This window comes from Teleopsis dalmanni, chromosome X, assembly GCF_002237135.1.
Source record: "Teleopsis dalmanni isolate 2A chromosome X, ASM223713v2, whole genome shotgun sequence".
Classification (NCBI taxonomy): domain Eukaryota; kingdom Metazoa; phylum Arthropoda; class Insecta; order Diptera; family Diopsidae; genus Teleopsis; species Teleopsis dalmanni.
The window spans coordinates 58220909-58235398 of NC_051848.1; the positions used below are offsets into that span (position 1 = coordinate 58220909).

The 14490-nt window shown below is 30.5% G+C and overlaps 1 protein-coding gene across 1 annotated transcript; it reads left to right on the plus strand.

Moving 5' to 3' along the window:
* Positions 1–5648: 5648 nt before the first annotated feature.
* Positions 5649–12518, plus strand: LOC119687071 (the record flags this gene model as incomplete). Its single annotated transcript, XM_038101246.1, is given in 5 exon segments — positions 5649–5784; positions 9366–9499; positions 9785–9907; positions 11713–11911; positions 12032–12518. Coding segments are annotated over 5 exon segments (897 nt in total), but the record flags the coding sequence as incomplete, so codon positions are not given.
* Positions 12519–14490: the final 1972 nt, after the last annotated feature.

The window sequence follows — 14490 nt, forward strand, 5'->3', positions numbered from 1 at the left end:
AAGTCCTTCAAGAATAACTTAAACAATTCTTAACTTATCTAACAATTCTATAAGAAAATTTTTAGTACATACTTTTCAAACACTATTATTCACCAGTTAGAAATTGCACAAAGCCAGGCTCTGAGAAGACTTTTCAAAGTTCCTTGGTACATTAGGACGAATGACATCCTCAGGGACCTCAAGATTGATCCCATCAAAAAGTACATAAAGGATAGATCCCTGAAATGATTTGCGAAATCTGACAGACTTACCAACACCGCGTTATCAAATCTCAGAATAGTTACAGGCTCCTCGGGGAGGTATGCAGATCTGAGGTCAATTATTGCATAGTCTGATGAAGTGATAAACAATAATCCAGTCAAGGTGCAAAGAGGGGTTTTGAAGAAACTTCGCTGTTAATAGAGAGTAAAAGTGCTCAGGTGCACTGACTCAACTAGCCTCAACATAATAATAAAATAAAATTATGGATCCATTTTAAAAAGTATATATATTACTTACTTTACTACTTTAAGCGATACCTTTATTTTCGAAAAAATTCAGTTATTTCTGAATAATATTAAATAGATTTCACCATATATAAATAATTTCTTTAAAGTTGATTAGTATGCAGTATTAAGGATGAGAATTAAAATCTAACATGTGTGGTCTCAAGATTCATTAATTTTTCAGTAAGATATAACAGCAAAAAACAAGAATGGATGAAAGTCAAAAACTGATTGACGATGCTTAAATTACAGAATATTTTTTCAAAGATGTATTAATTCAAATTAAACGAATACATATGTAATTAAAAACAGTATGTCACACAGTTTTTTATATTAAATTAAATTATATATAACAAATGAATGATTTCGGTCAATTGGATTTCCACAAAGCATTTTAAAAACTTTGTTTTGGAACTCCAATTTTCAATAGCTTCAATAGCTTCATTTTATTTGAAGCTATATCTTACAAACTGTGCTTATGATGGTTGTTTTCAACTCTAGGAACATCATTGATATTTCTGCATAAACCAATGAACAGAGACTTCTATAGAAAATAATCCACAGACGATATGATGTCACATGATCAGGAATCTATGTCGCATTTCACGTTTTGGAGACAATGTTATCATGGCATTCTTGAACATTGACAATTTATTGATTTTTCCGGTTAAAAAAAAGGAGTTTAAAATATATTGATTGACTAATGCGAGCTTAAATCAATTTTCATCTTTCATCGCTCTGTTCCAGATGCAATTTTTATACGGACATGATATGAATTTAATAAGTTGACACTCCCCTTAACGGAATTATAATTTTCTCACATCAATTTGTCATGAATACTCTTATAGTAGACCTTAAAACGGTCGTCTTTTATTTTAGTGAACATGTTATAGAAAAATTAGAAATAACTGAACATTTATGACTTGAACATTTTACAAAGTTGTGCTACAAAATAATGATCATTATTCTCATTTACTAGCCTCACACTACGAATGGGTTTTGGCTTTCTTCTCTCATCTATACATTCTTTACTTTTCTGCTTTATAGATACTTTTTTATGATTTTTATGTACTTTTTAATCCTCAAAAACGGCTTTGAATTGAGTATATATGTAGAGAATACTCTATTTCTCAAGTGTTGTAAAGCTTTTTTTTGGAAATTTTAAAGAAAGTTCAAGGATTGACAGTACAAAGATATATTACTTTTGTATCTCGGTAAGTTAAATAGGTAGATCATCAACAAATATTTAACTTTTAACCTTACTTACTTCTTGATTATTTGTGTGTGTTGAGGATATGTTATCGTTATGATATGAAAATCAGACGAGTTTTAAAAATGTGACTAATTTGATTTGGCGACTTTTGAAACAACACTGATTCCATTTCTATAAATACTAGAGAAGTTCACATCCTTTTTTTTGTATGGCCAGACTCAGAAAATGTCACGAACCTTTTCTGCTGTGTTTGCGATTCTTCATATGAAATATATGGTACCATGTAGACATAAAAACTTTTAGTTAATTTATTGGTATTATTGCTATCTTCTTCTTCATTCCATTACTTTCCCAGGGAAACATTGGACCATTATCACTACGCAAAAGGTGGTTTAACAAAAATTAATTTGAGTACTATTTATCACCTGTTTAAAATTTTAGTATTTCCTTGAATTTAAATTGGTCAGAACTATCTTGGAAATAGCGAGCTCAAATTTTTCAAATATAGTAGATCCGTATCTGTTAGATCCGTATCGATATAATTTTAGTGTTCGTAAAAGTAATTAATGACGGCATACAATATTTGAAATGTGAGAAATTAGCAAATTGTAGAAACCACCTAAAATTTTTTGTATTCATCACTGAGTGTAATGCTTGGCTTCAATTGTAACTAACATTCGAACGTTTTTTCGATCGAACGACACAGATTTGGTCTATTTGGTATTGATATATGATCATGGCAACTACAATAACACCTAAGTTTTTTTATTTATATATTTCATTTTTCAATATGTATCTATATAGTTGTCTATATATATCGAATAGAGGCTCAAGAACGATACTTACCAATATCGTCAACCATTTCATTTTCATATATTCTTATATGGCAATAAATCAATATACATATAGCCTACAAGTATGTACCCAACTATTTATTTCTTTATTGCACTACTGAAACTGCTTATTTTCCAGAAAGATATGTGAAGAAAGATATGTCTGAAAATATTGCTTTTATGGGAATATGAATTTCAACAAAAGTATCTATGAAGTAGTTAGTTGTTTCTACTAAGTAAACAAATTTTGCTGCTTTACAAGCACCAAATATTTCTACATCTCATATCTCTTCTACTCTCTTATTACCCACTTAGGCATAATAGACGACAGCTTCAATCATTTTCGTATTTAAAAATCATCAGAAAAAATTTTAATAGGATTACGCATCGATTCCAAGCCTTTACATCAACTTTTACGCAGGTTCTATGAGTTAGTTTTTTTTTTTCCCGAGGCCTCTAAATCTCGGGAAGGCTACAAATGACCTCGCAGTTGTTCTGAATATGTAATGAAAGTTTTTCTTAAGCCATAAGAGGTGTGAGGAGTATCGATTATGTACGAGAATAACCGCCACATGTCGGAGGATAAGATAACTTTTATCTTCATCTTATCTTTTGAGGATAAGATGAACTAATAAAAAGATAACGTGTGATGTGTATGCAGACTATATTTAAAAATAAAAATTGTGCGATAAGTGATTGGTGACTGAAGTGAGCTGAGTAAGTCAATTGTTTGAGAAATCGGTGCACTTGTTTTCTCAACATCCTTCACAACATTAATAAGTAAATTACTATCTATGCTATAGCATGAAAGAAAAATTGATATAATATGAAATTGGAACTGTACGGCATCAAATAGTCTCTCATACTGTGCCGTAGATGTTTCCAAAACTAAACATATTTATTCATTACGTATGGATTGTATTTTTAATCGTTATTTTGCGGTTGTTGGATTTTGAAAATAAATAATTTTTATTTTATTTTATTTTATACAATTTACGTGTGACAATTTTATACGAAATTTTGATTGCATTCAAATTGAAGAAGTAACCGGAAGCGTATGCGAAACGATCTATTTTTTTTTTGTTTTGAATTCTAACTGAATTTGCTATTCTAACTGAAAATAGCATTTTTGAATAGTAGGATACAAAAAAATAGGGAGAATAAATTTTAACAAAAAAATCAACAAATTTGATCTAACAAATTTTAAAAAGATTAAATAACCGATTTTTATATTTTCAATTAAAAATAAGATAAAACGTGGGGAGGTATCGACGAATAGAATACGTAAAGGCATAAAATGGAATTTCGTTTTTTGTTTTGATTTCTGGAGAGCAGGAAGCACTATTTACCGAACCAAAATTTGCGCAAACGTCACGTAAAAAAATATTTGCCATTTATATTTTATAAATTTTTTTTTTTTCACATTTGAAGTCGATTAGTAGTTTTGCTATCAATTAAAATTGATAAAATGAATTCAGCATTTATTTTAACAAATTTTAAATATTATTAATAATGCCTCTACAAACAGAATAGTAAACAGTATTGAAAGTATTCACAATTAAAAATAAAAATATAATTAATTAATTCAATTCTACAGCTGGTTTATGATTTCGTTCTAATATAAAACACAGCAAGCAAAATTGTTAATAAAAAACTTTCAGAGTAATAGTAACAGAAACTCCAGAAAAATATGCGAACAAAAAAGTCAAGTACGGCTCTGAGTCAGTTGTTTAAGTAGCGCTGACTCTAAGCTTCAAGTTTGGCAGGGCACGAGTTCGATTCCTGGTACTTGCAGTCTCAAAAAATTATTCACGAATAATTAAATAAAATAATTATTTCTAAGGCCAATATTGGTGGGTATTTGGCAATACTCGAAACAACTGCATGGTCAGACAAAAATTCAATTAATTAAAATAATATAAAATTAATTTTTGTTATTGTAGTTTACTGCTTTTCGAAAAGTTTTTAAATTCGCGCGTTTTGCTAGAGGTTTGTCAACTCGAACAACACGAAACGCAAAAAAAAGTGCTTAATAACAACACTAAGAACAGCTGAAAGAATAATATTAAAGCTATTGATTATTCATCATTCAATGACACCAGTAACGTTGAAATAACGAGAAGGTAAACCTAAGGTTCAACAAAAACAGCACTAAAATCTGGAGAAAGTGCTTTTAACAGCACTTAAAATAGCAAATTTAATATCTATTGCGGCTTGTCTGTGAAAAAAACTTTAATATAGTAAAGAACTTTAAATAAAAAAAAATAGCTCGCATATGTTTTTTTAACCAAGTTAAACACATGTAATGCATTTGTTTATTTAAGTTACCCTTGTTATTATCGGATTGGCTTAAATTTTGTTTTAAAATATTATAATTATAGTTTTTTGTACATGATTTTGTCAGTAAGTGCCAGCAGATTTTTTTAATTACAATTGTAAAAGTTAAGATTTCTCTGTCCATCACTTGAATACTCAGTTTAATTCGTTTTCCTTAATTTCTATTAAATTCCTTATTCGACGAACACTTCTATCACAAGGAAGGCCTCTCATTATACCGTATTGTCTTTCCTTTCCATTTGCTTACTTGCCATTAACTTTATAGGACATACCAGGATATCGTTTCGTATTTCACTCGGTCTAAACTGTTAATGTTATTGCTGGAAAGCGCCGCACATTAATTGGGTAATTAACTTTTGTTGCTTTCACTATTAGCCGGCAGCAGTTATCGAGTATTTGTAGCCAAGAAGTACGTATACTTGGTGCTAATGTTGCTAAATGATAGTAATTTGGCAAGAGAGACGACGACTGACTAAGCGTATAAAGCTATTAAATAAATAAAGTCAGGAATATTTTGAGCTGCAGACTAGGCATGCATGCAAGTACATTTGTCTCGGAATTGCGGCTATAAAGAAAGTTTCGCTTCTTCTTACAGACAACAATGAACTTTTGTTACACAGGACATAAAGTAGAAATTAAGTCTTGAGAAAAGTTTAGCAATAATATTGATGACAAACTTATGCTATTTGTTTAGACGTTTACTTATTAAAAATTAATTGTTATTCTTTTGCTTGGCTTTGTCTTATTTATTGCTATTATCGTTTCTTCTTTCGATTGCAGCGTTCAATTTCCAATGAAAGTCAATTGGTACTGGATGCTGTCAACTTGGCGAGCACTGGCAAATATAGCTGCGAGGTTTCGGCAGATGCACCGTCCTTTCACACATTAATTGCAGCCGGTGAACTTGATGTTGTAGGTAAGTTATTATGAAACGCCTTCAGTATACTCTTATAGTATATGTTTAATTTTTATTAAACAATTTTATAAAACTAAGTTGATAGACTTGATTTCCTAAGCAAGGAACTTTTCATTTCCTCATTTAAGGAAATGATGGTGACAGGGTTTCCAATGAAAAGTATGGTATTTATAGTTTTGTTTGTTTCTTTAAAGGTTTACTATATGATTTAAATATATGTTGTGTATTATTATAAAAAAAACTTTTGCTTACTTTAAAGTACTGTTTTAACACATTAAAAGAAAAATTAATTTAATATATATATTACTCATTCAACAACTTTGACAAATGCGTATCCAGTGTATCTACAATGTATGTCAATATATATATGTCAATATATATATGTCAATGACCAAAATTATATTTTTGGAATATTTTTGTTTCAAGTTTATGTTTGCTTTTAAAACAAACCAAAATTAAATAAGTTAAAGTTAACAAAACTGAAATTCTTTCCAAACAGTCTTGAAGGACATCACATCGAATATTCGTACAAAAAAAAAGTAATATTTTCTAAGTTTGCTTTGCCATAAAAACATATAAAATATTTTTTTGTGTCCTGACTAAGTAAAAATCGATGTTCCAGTCATGTACTGCAAATGTTGCGCTGCAGGAGCAGAAGATGAGCATGCCATATCGCCTTTCAAAGGTATATAGAGCAGAAGATAAAAAGTTTCGAGCAAATTTATTGACTTCAGTTAACTTAGACTGCTAATAAAATATGTGAACTGCTAAAACTATAAAGCAATATCTTTATGCTGCTTCAGTTAGTTCAGTTTTTCGTTTCTGATCAAAATTTAAATTTGTAGTGATTAAGCATACATGAATTGAAAATATGCAAATACACTTATACTTAGATTTTTTGAGATTTTTTTTTTTTGATGAGTAAAAATTTAAAATAAAATAAATTCTAACTACAGTAGTGTCTTGATAAAACAAGTAAACGTTCTTAAGAGGTTCATTCCTATCACCAAGACCAATTTTAATGGTATAAAATCAATATAAATCTAGTTCTTTTTTTTTTGAATTATATAAACAGTCAAGCTTCCATAACTCGAAGTCCAATTTTGGAAAGAAATGGTTCGACTTATGGAGACTTCGAGTTTGAGAATATCTTTAATTTTTTTTTATTTTTGAAAAAAACTAGAATTATATTTTAAGATATTTATTTATTTATTTAAAATCAAATATAGCAAAGAAGTTATAGAGAAGTAAAATAATTAGAAATTAATGTTTGCGATTTTAATTTTTTTTATTATTTTTAGTAAAAAAATATTCCAATTTACTCCAAGCTTTATCATTAGTTGGAGTATCATTGCTTTGTAAATAAAAATTGAAATTTTGAATAAGTCTTCTACTTCATTCTTGGAAGGCTGATGAACAATCACATCCACCGAACCCTCATCATTACTTTCCGTTCGGCTTAGAATCGTATCCATTTATTCAAAGCTATAACATTCAAAATTATTGTCATCTATAGGAAACCTTGATGTACAAATTTCATTGTCAAGCTCAATATAATCGTTAAGAGCAACATTGAAAGTTATTTTATTTGCTTTAAACTACGCATCCAGCAATTGGCATTTGCACAAAGAAACAATATAAAAAAGAAAAAATTAAACACTTGGTTTGGAAAAAGGGACTTCCCCTAACAGCAAAATGCATTTATACGTAAAACAAAATTTCGACTTATAGAATGCACTTCCCCATATTCCCATCGGCAGGGAACAATATTTTTGTTCGAGTCATAGAAATTCGAGTTATGGAACCAGAATTGTATGTAATTTGTTCTCTAAAACCTTGGTGCACTGTTTTTGGTTCGAGTTATAGAAAAGTCGAGTTATGAAAGTTCGTAATTTTAATAATAATATTAAAATAATGTTTAATTCTAATTATTAGAGCGAAAAGAAAAGAAGGAGGAAACAAGTAAAATTAATCAATTAATGGTATAACATAATTTTTAATACCTAAAACATGATCGTTCATATATTTCAAGTATACTTTATTCTCGACTTAAGAGACATTTTGTTTTGCATATTCAAAATATATTTTGTAAACGTGAATCTAAATCTCCTCATGCTTATTCAACATCTCTGTATTCCAATTTATTTTTTTATACTTACATAGTAACGTCACCTTTTACGCATTTACTAACTCCGTAAATAAGTATTTGATGGTGGTTTGGTTAGTTTTTTTTTAATTGGTTTAGGTGTTGATAGTACGTCCTTTTATACGCAATTAGCACAGAGGTGGAAATAGTTACCACACACCTGAATATGAAAATTAAATTCTAAAGCGGGCGTACTTGGTTAATAAAGGACATTTTTTTAAAAGATTTACATACGGAGTAATCGCCACAATGTCATTATACCCTTTTTCTGTCCATTTATATACTTCTTTTATTCCCTCCTTTGACTTCTGCATTTATAGACAAATAAAAACTTAATGGGCATTCACTGGACTATGGCTCGCTGACAGCGCCACGAATTCTACTGCTTCGACATTAACTCCTGAAAGTAGGATTTTTGTTCTGAATGAATCATAGCATGGTACTGTCCATTTGGATTTTTTACAACCAACCGAAGGTCTTAATTTAATTTAATTTAATATTGTGGTAATCATAGAAAATTGTTTTTGATTATATTCTTGAACATCTTTTAAAGAAATCAATATCTCTATTAATACAAGTCTAGTTGCTACACCTGTAATGTCGTTTCTTTGTATTCCACGGTATCCTAGATTGTATAACAATAATAATGTGCTTTGTTTTTTTACTTAGCTAAGAACTATATTGTACTTTAGCTAAATAGTGAAAGGATAGAAGCTTTACTGTTGTAGGAGATAGTAATCTGTTTGATTTTTTTTTTTTTGGAAATCAGTTATTCACAAATATACTTATTTAATTATATATGTTATGATGTATGGTGTTATATAGATATAATACCATGCCATAACATACATACCATAACACACATAATTATATATGTTATGGTATTAATTCTGTACTTAAGTAGAACACGAAACGACTTGGGTCAAAACTAGAGTGGCTTCCGTTCGTATGATTACATCGCTTGTTAATGCAAGCAGCTCATTTAGCTTGAAGTTGCCTGCTTGAGTCATTACCAACCCAATGGTGTCCCAAGACAGTCTTCCTTCTGCTTGCTAGTGCTGGACGTTATCACAATATATGCACCGCTTTCTCCTTTTCTTCTAGATATAGTCTGCAAGTGTCTTCCTCAGCAAGAGTTAATTTTTTGAGGTGATACTAGAATCTTCCATTTCCCGTAATCAATGAGGTCACCCAGCTTATGGTGCTCAGCGAATAGCTAAGCATTTTTATTGCTTCCCTCGTCAACGGTTTCGGCATCATAAGTTTAGCCTGCCTACAAATGTTTATCTCTCTCCATCTAATTATATGAAGTAAAGTTATCCACTTCACATTTTTGTAGATATTATTTTAATTCTTAGACGTATATAAAAACTAAAATCCACTCTTCATTGATGGTATACAATAAAATCGATTTATAAATATTTTGCTATTTCAGAAGTACCACACAACGCTCCATTTATAATTGGCCTACGTCCACGTTATCGCATCGGTGACATATTGCGTGGTAATTGTACATCACGACATTCGAAACCAGCAGCAAATATCACATGGACAGTGAATAATGACGAGGTGAGTTCATTTAACCTTTGGAACTAAACGAATACAACGGGTACTAAAAATACATCTAGCTTCCGTAAATGAGAAATAAAATCTGTTAGTTGTTTAGAATAAGACTTATTGAAATTAGCACAATAGTAATTGTATTTGCACATTCTTTAGTTTTTCGCTAGTATATGGTATTACTAACAAACTTCAGATGAAGAAGGTTTTCAAAAAAAAAGTTGTAATGATATCACTTGAACTCATTAATAATGTAAAATTAAATTCTTTTTGTTATTTCTTTTTTTTTTGTAGGTTAATCCTGTTCATGTCCGCTATCATAAGGTACTACGAGACTTACGAATTGACTATGAAACTTCTGTATCTGGTATTCATTTTATTGTTACACCACATCATTTTTTAAATGGTAAAATGAGGGTAAGTTATTTTGTAATAGTCTTTTTCTTAATAAATCAAAAGTCATCATTAATTCCAAGTGTCTTGACAGAACACAAAATCATTTTATAGTTCTGTTTTGACACCATATCAGTAACTTATGTTATGTCAAATAGAACTATTATCCATGATATCATATGTTAAGTTCAAGGTTTGCCATTTTATTATATGGATAGCGTAACAACCGCTGAATCCGATCCCTCCTATACTGCGGTAGATTGGTTCTGTGTTAAGGGGGGTATTCCTGAATACCCCGTATACACACGTGCAAAGGTACTCGAAGCTATTTATGAACTGTCAAATCCCCGCGTTATATGGTGGAATGACCGTGTTATACCGGAGATTGAAATCGCGTAATATGAAAACGTGTTATAAGGGTACCGCGTTATAGGGAGGATTACTTTACGTGTACTGTGAGGAGATTATGAATACCATAATAGTTCATGTGTGTACATAATAGACTAAGCTTTGAAAAAGTTTAAATTAACTGTATCTGTGATATAACTACTAAGTATTAGACGCGATTGAGACGCACATTCGACTGAAAATAGTGCTGCTGTAAGAAAAAGTATTAAAGACTATAAGTTTGCCGCTAAAATTATGCGATTCGTCTTATCTTTAATTTCACGCCGCAATTATTATTAATATTCATGTGGACAATCATTAAGTTCTCGAAAATTCGTCGTTCTATGTCGTAGCACCACCTTATCATGCGTTGACACCGAAAGTGATCTTAAAACGATTCAGAATGCAAGATATCCTATGATATTCATACTTAATGGTAAAACAATAGATTAAAACAAAACTTTCACAGAATTTTTAATTTCAATTCAGTATTGGAATCACATATCTAGTTTATAAACCGATACATAAGTATGAATAACGACTTTCGGGACTGAGAGAGTTGCAGAAATGATTAAAAATCCTTATTCGGTTTTAAATATTAAACAATATTTTTATAGTTTTTCAGTAGGTGGAGCCAAGCAATAGTGACTAGGTATATATGTATATTCCCAATCACTTTGACAAGACAAAACGCTTTGGTCATATGTTTTTATTAGTCTATTTGCATATTTGGATGTCTTTCCATCTATTACGATGAAAACTTATCTCTAATTTTTGTGTTATATTTTTAAATAGAGAATTTCTGATATATTAACAATGCAAAATAACTACTAAAAGCAAATAAATATGTGTCTGCATTGAAAATTAATATAATTATAGTAAATCATTTTTAGAATTCTCAGCGCACTGTTCTGGTATTTCTGTGGTTCTGTTCAGTGCTGGCTGAAATTTCTCAAATTTCAATTCAAATTTTTCTATAACTATTCGTGCAATTTGCAGAATAACACACCTCTTCAAAATAGTTTTGAGTACTTACAACTTTCATTATATGTCTTATGACAAGACATATCATATTATGGGGCAACATATAGCTAATTTTTAAATCCAAAAACTTTTCATTAAATCGCTTCTGTGGTTAACCATACAGCTGTTACTGCCAAATATCTATCCGTGGAGACATCTAATAATTAAATCTATCTTCTATCTAGCTATATTTGTTTAATAATGTTCAAATGTCAATATGAAAAATATAAAGTTCTTTCTGAAAGAAATCCTTCGGTAATAGCTTATAGGTTATGACAGTACAACAGTCCTTCAATGGTTGCTTCATCAAGAACACCTGATGTTGCTTGAATTATTTTAAATATAATTAACTTAATTTTACGTACATTAAAACTTAAATGCTTAACACATATAAAATATTATAGAATTTTTCATCTTAGGTGATATGCAGTGCTCAAATTTATGACGTTTATTTCAAATCAACTGAAAGAATCATAATTGATTTGGACTACCAACAGAAATACGCATCGGTTGGGTCAAATGTGTTAATGCCAGACGATAACTATGATCAATTGCATGTTGTGCAGGATGGAGAATTTCTGCGCAAGAAGGATAACAATTACTTAACTCAACTCCAAGGTATGTGTACCAATTAACTTCTATAAAATATGCTAGCAAATATCAATAAAAGATGAACCAGCCTAAACATGAAAGCAAAACGAAAGTGCACTAAATATTGCCTTTGTCCTTTCTCCCTAGAATTCTTTTTTAATGTTGTGCCCACGGGTGAGAACACGGACAATTCAGTTTGGTTCACAAGCAGTAGTGGCGCCTATTGTTATACTAGCATTAACACCGTTCCAGTGCTACTGATGACAACTATCTTATTGTGTTACTGCAACCTATCGTGCTTAGACGAGTTTGTAGCCTGCATGGTGCAGTGCACAACAATTGGCAACCGTTCTAAACAGTATCAAAGTAGTGCTCCCAGCCAGTTGTGTGCCACTTTGACATCACAACACCGAAGGCGAAAATGGCCAAGTGTACAACAGGCTCAGCAATGACACATTAAATATCACGTATTATAGTGGCAGCAACAGCAACGGCAACTATACCATTTTGTGTTGGAAACATGATTTGCTTCGCGTTTAACTTGACAACCCTTGGACTGAGCTCGGTACTCTCTGTTCGTGTAAATTGGTAGTGATGTTCAGAATTAAACAATATATATAGATAAATATATACATCTATGTATGCATACATATACAAATGGAAAAAGAATTAATAATATATTTATATGTAAAAACTCCTACAGCAAGTTGCATTTAGGCTGTTCAGCCATTAACAAGTATTTTTACTTTATTTAGCAATTTGGCCAGTTCATACCTTTAATATTCCATACACTATTACTGTATCCTTATATATATATATAAACTATTTTATTGAATTCATGTCATTCTTCTGTTATTTGATCTCTTTATATATAACATTTGCCAAATTTGTCAATAAATGCATGTATAAAATCAAAAGAAAAATATAATTTTATTATCGTATATGAAGTTGAAAGACATTAGTATAAAATATTAAAAACATTTTTTAATTTAAGGTAAAAGTGAAAAAAAAGTAAATCATTTAAATAATACACAACATATACACAAATAATATGTTGTATTTATTTATTACTTATTTGTGGTGCAATTTGAAAGTACGCAGTAATAATTTATTTTTATAGACTACAAATCATCAGGAAACTTCTTTAGGAGGTAAACGTAAATGTCTGGAAGCTTAAGCTCAATCATATCCCAATTAACAGATGTGATTGTGCCAACAGGATCATTTTCATCAATGACCACCATTATTATTGAACCCTCCAACATATTGACTTTGCAGTAGTGGCGTTGCTACGAAGTTTTGCCTTTTAGGTATTGGGTTTCGAAGCTGATTCATCTAATGAGACACTGAGAACTTGCTTCGCTCAGGCAATCCTGCATTTCATTGATTCGGATGTCAACAAAACAATGCCGTATCTTTCAAGCAGTCTAGTCGCTGCTCGGCGTTTTTTGTGGCTCCGCCTCACAGGAGGCCCAGACCGTATTGGTGATGCAAAATACGTGGATTAGTGATCAATTTTTTAATACCACTAGAAGATGCGTTGTGTCACTTATTTGAACACGTAGTGTTTAAAGGTTTTGAGCTTTATACAGTCGAGTTCTCCGTTTTTGATTGGTGTTAATTGTTATATTCTTTGTTATTCATGATTTAATCCACGAGTTAAGGAAAAACTGATTGTTGATCAGGGCAAAGATCCGCTTTACTCGGACAAGGTTATATTTCAACCGAAGGAAGTCAGTTATACTGAGGTCTCATGCGGCCCACGGTTAATATTTGTGCGGTCCGTGAAATGTTTTTAATCTATTACAATTAGATAAATTTTTCTTTGTTATATTTTAGTCATATAGCATAATTTTGTTTTTGTGATATTCTAAAAAATTGTATTAAAATGTTTTATTTGAATTATTACACTTCACGTTCATTTACTTAATTTTCAAAGACTTTAGTATATATATCTTTGTACAAGTGATTTAAAGAACTTGTATCTAGTACTATAAGGCATTACATTAAAAAAAAAATATGTATCGTATGGCAACAACTAATAGTAATAATGCTGATATTGACAAAATAATAAAAGATAAATTATTAATGAAGAATTACTAAAATTAAACTTATTATTATGGGCATATTTTTATTTTTCTCTGGAAAAATTATGAACGTATGTATTTATTTTTGCGGCACTCCAACGTATTTAGGGATTTGTATTTGCCCGCGATATTATCTTAGACAATTTGAATGATTTGCTTAAACAGAAAAGTTTAGAATTGATTAATAGAAAAGTTTGATAATTCACCAAATGCTGTAAAAACTTGGATATAATGTCACACCTATCATATTTTCCGGATCCGGTATCTTTAAATCATTATTTATTACAGTTTCTATAAAACTTTTTAAACATCAATACTTTTGGATCAAAACAGTAGGTTTAAAATCATCTGAACCAGGGTCTTGCAAGCAAAAAAAATTTTTTATAGGCGTGCAATCATTCTACATCATGAAATATAGAAGCAGCTCTTAGACCGGAATTGACAGTATGTAATTCAACAAAATATTTATTGACTGTGATTATGTTCAATCTATTTGAGCCAGAGCACTTGAGCACTTTT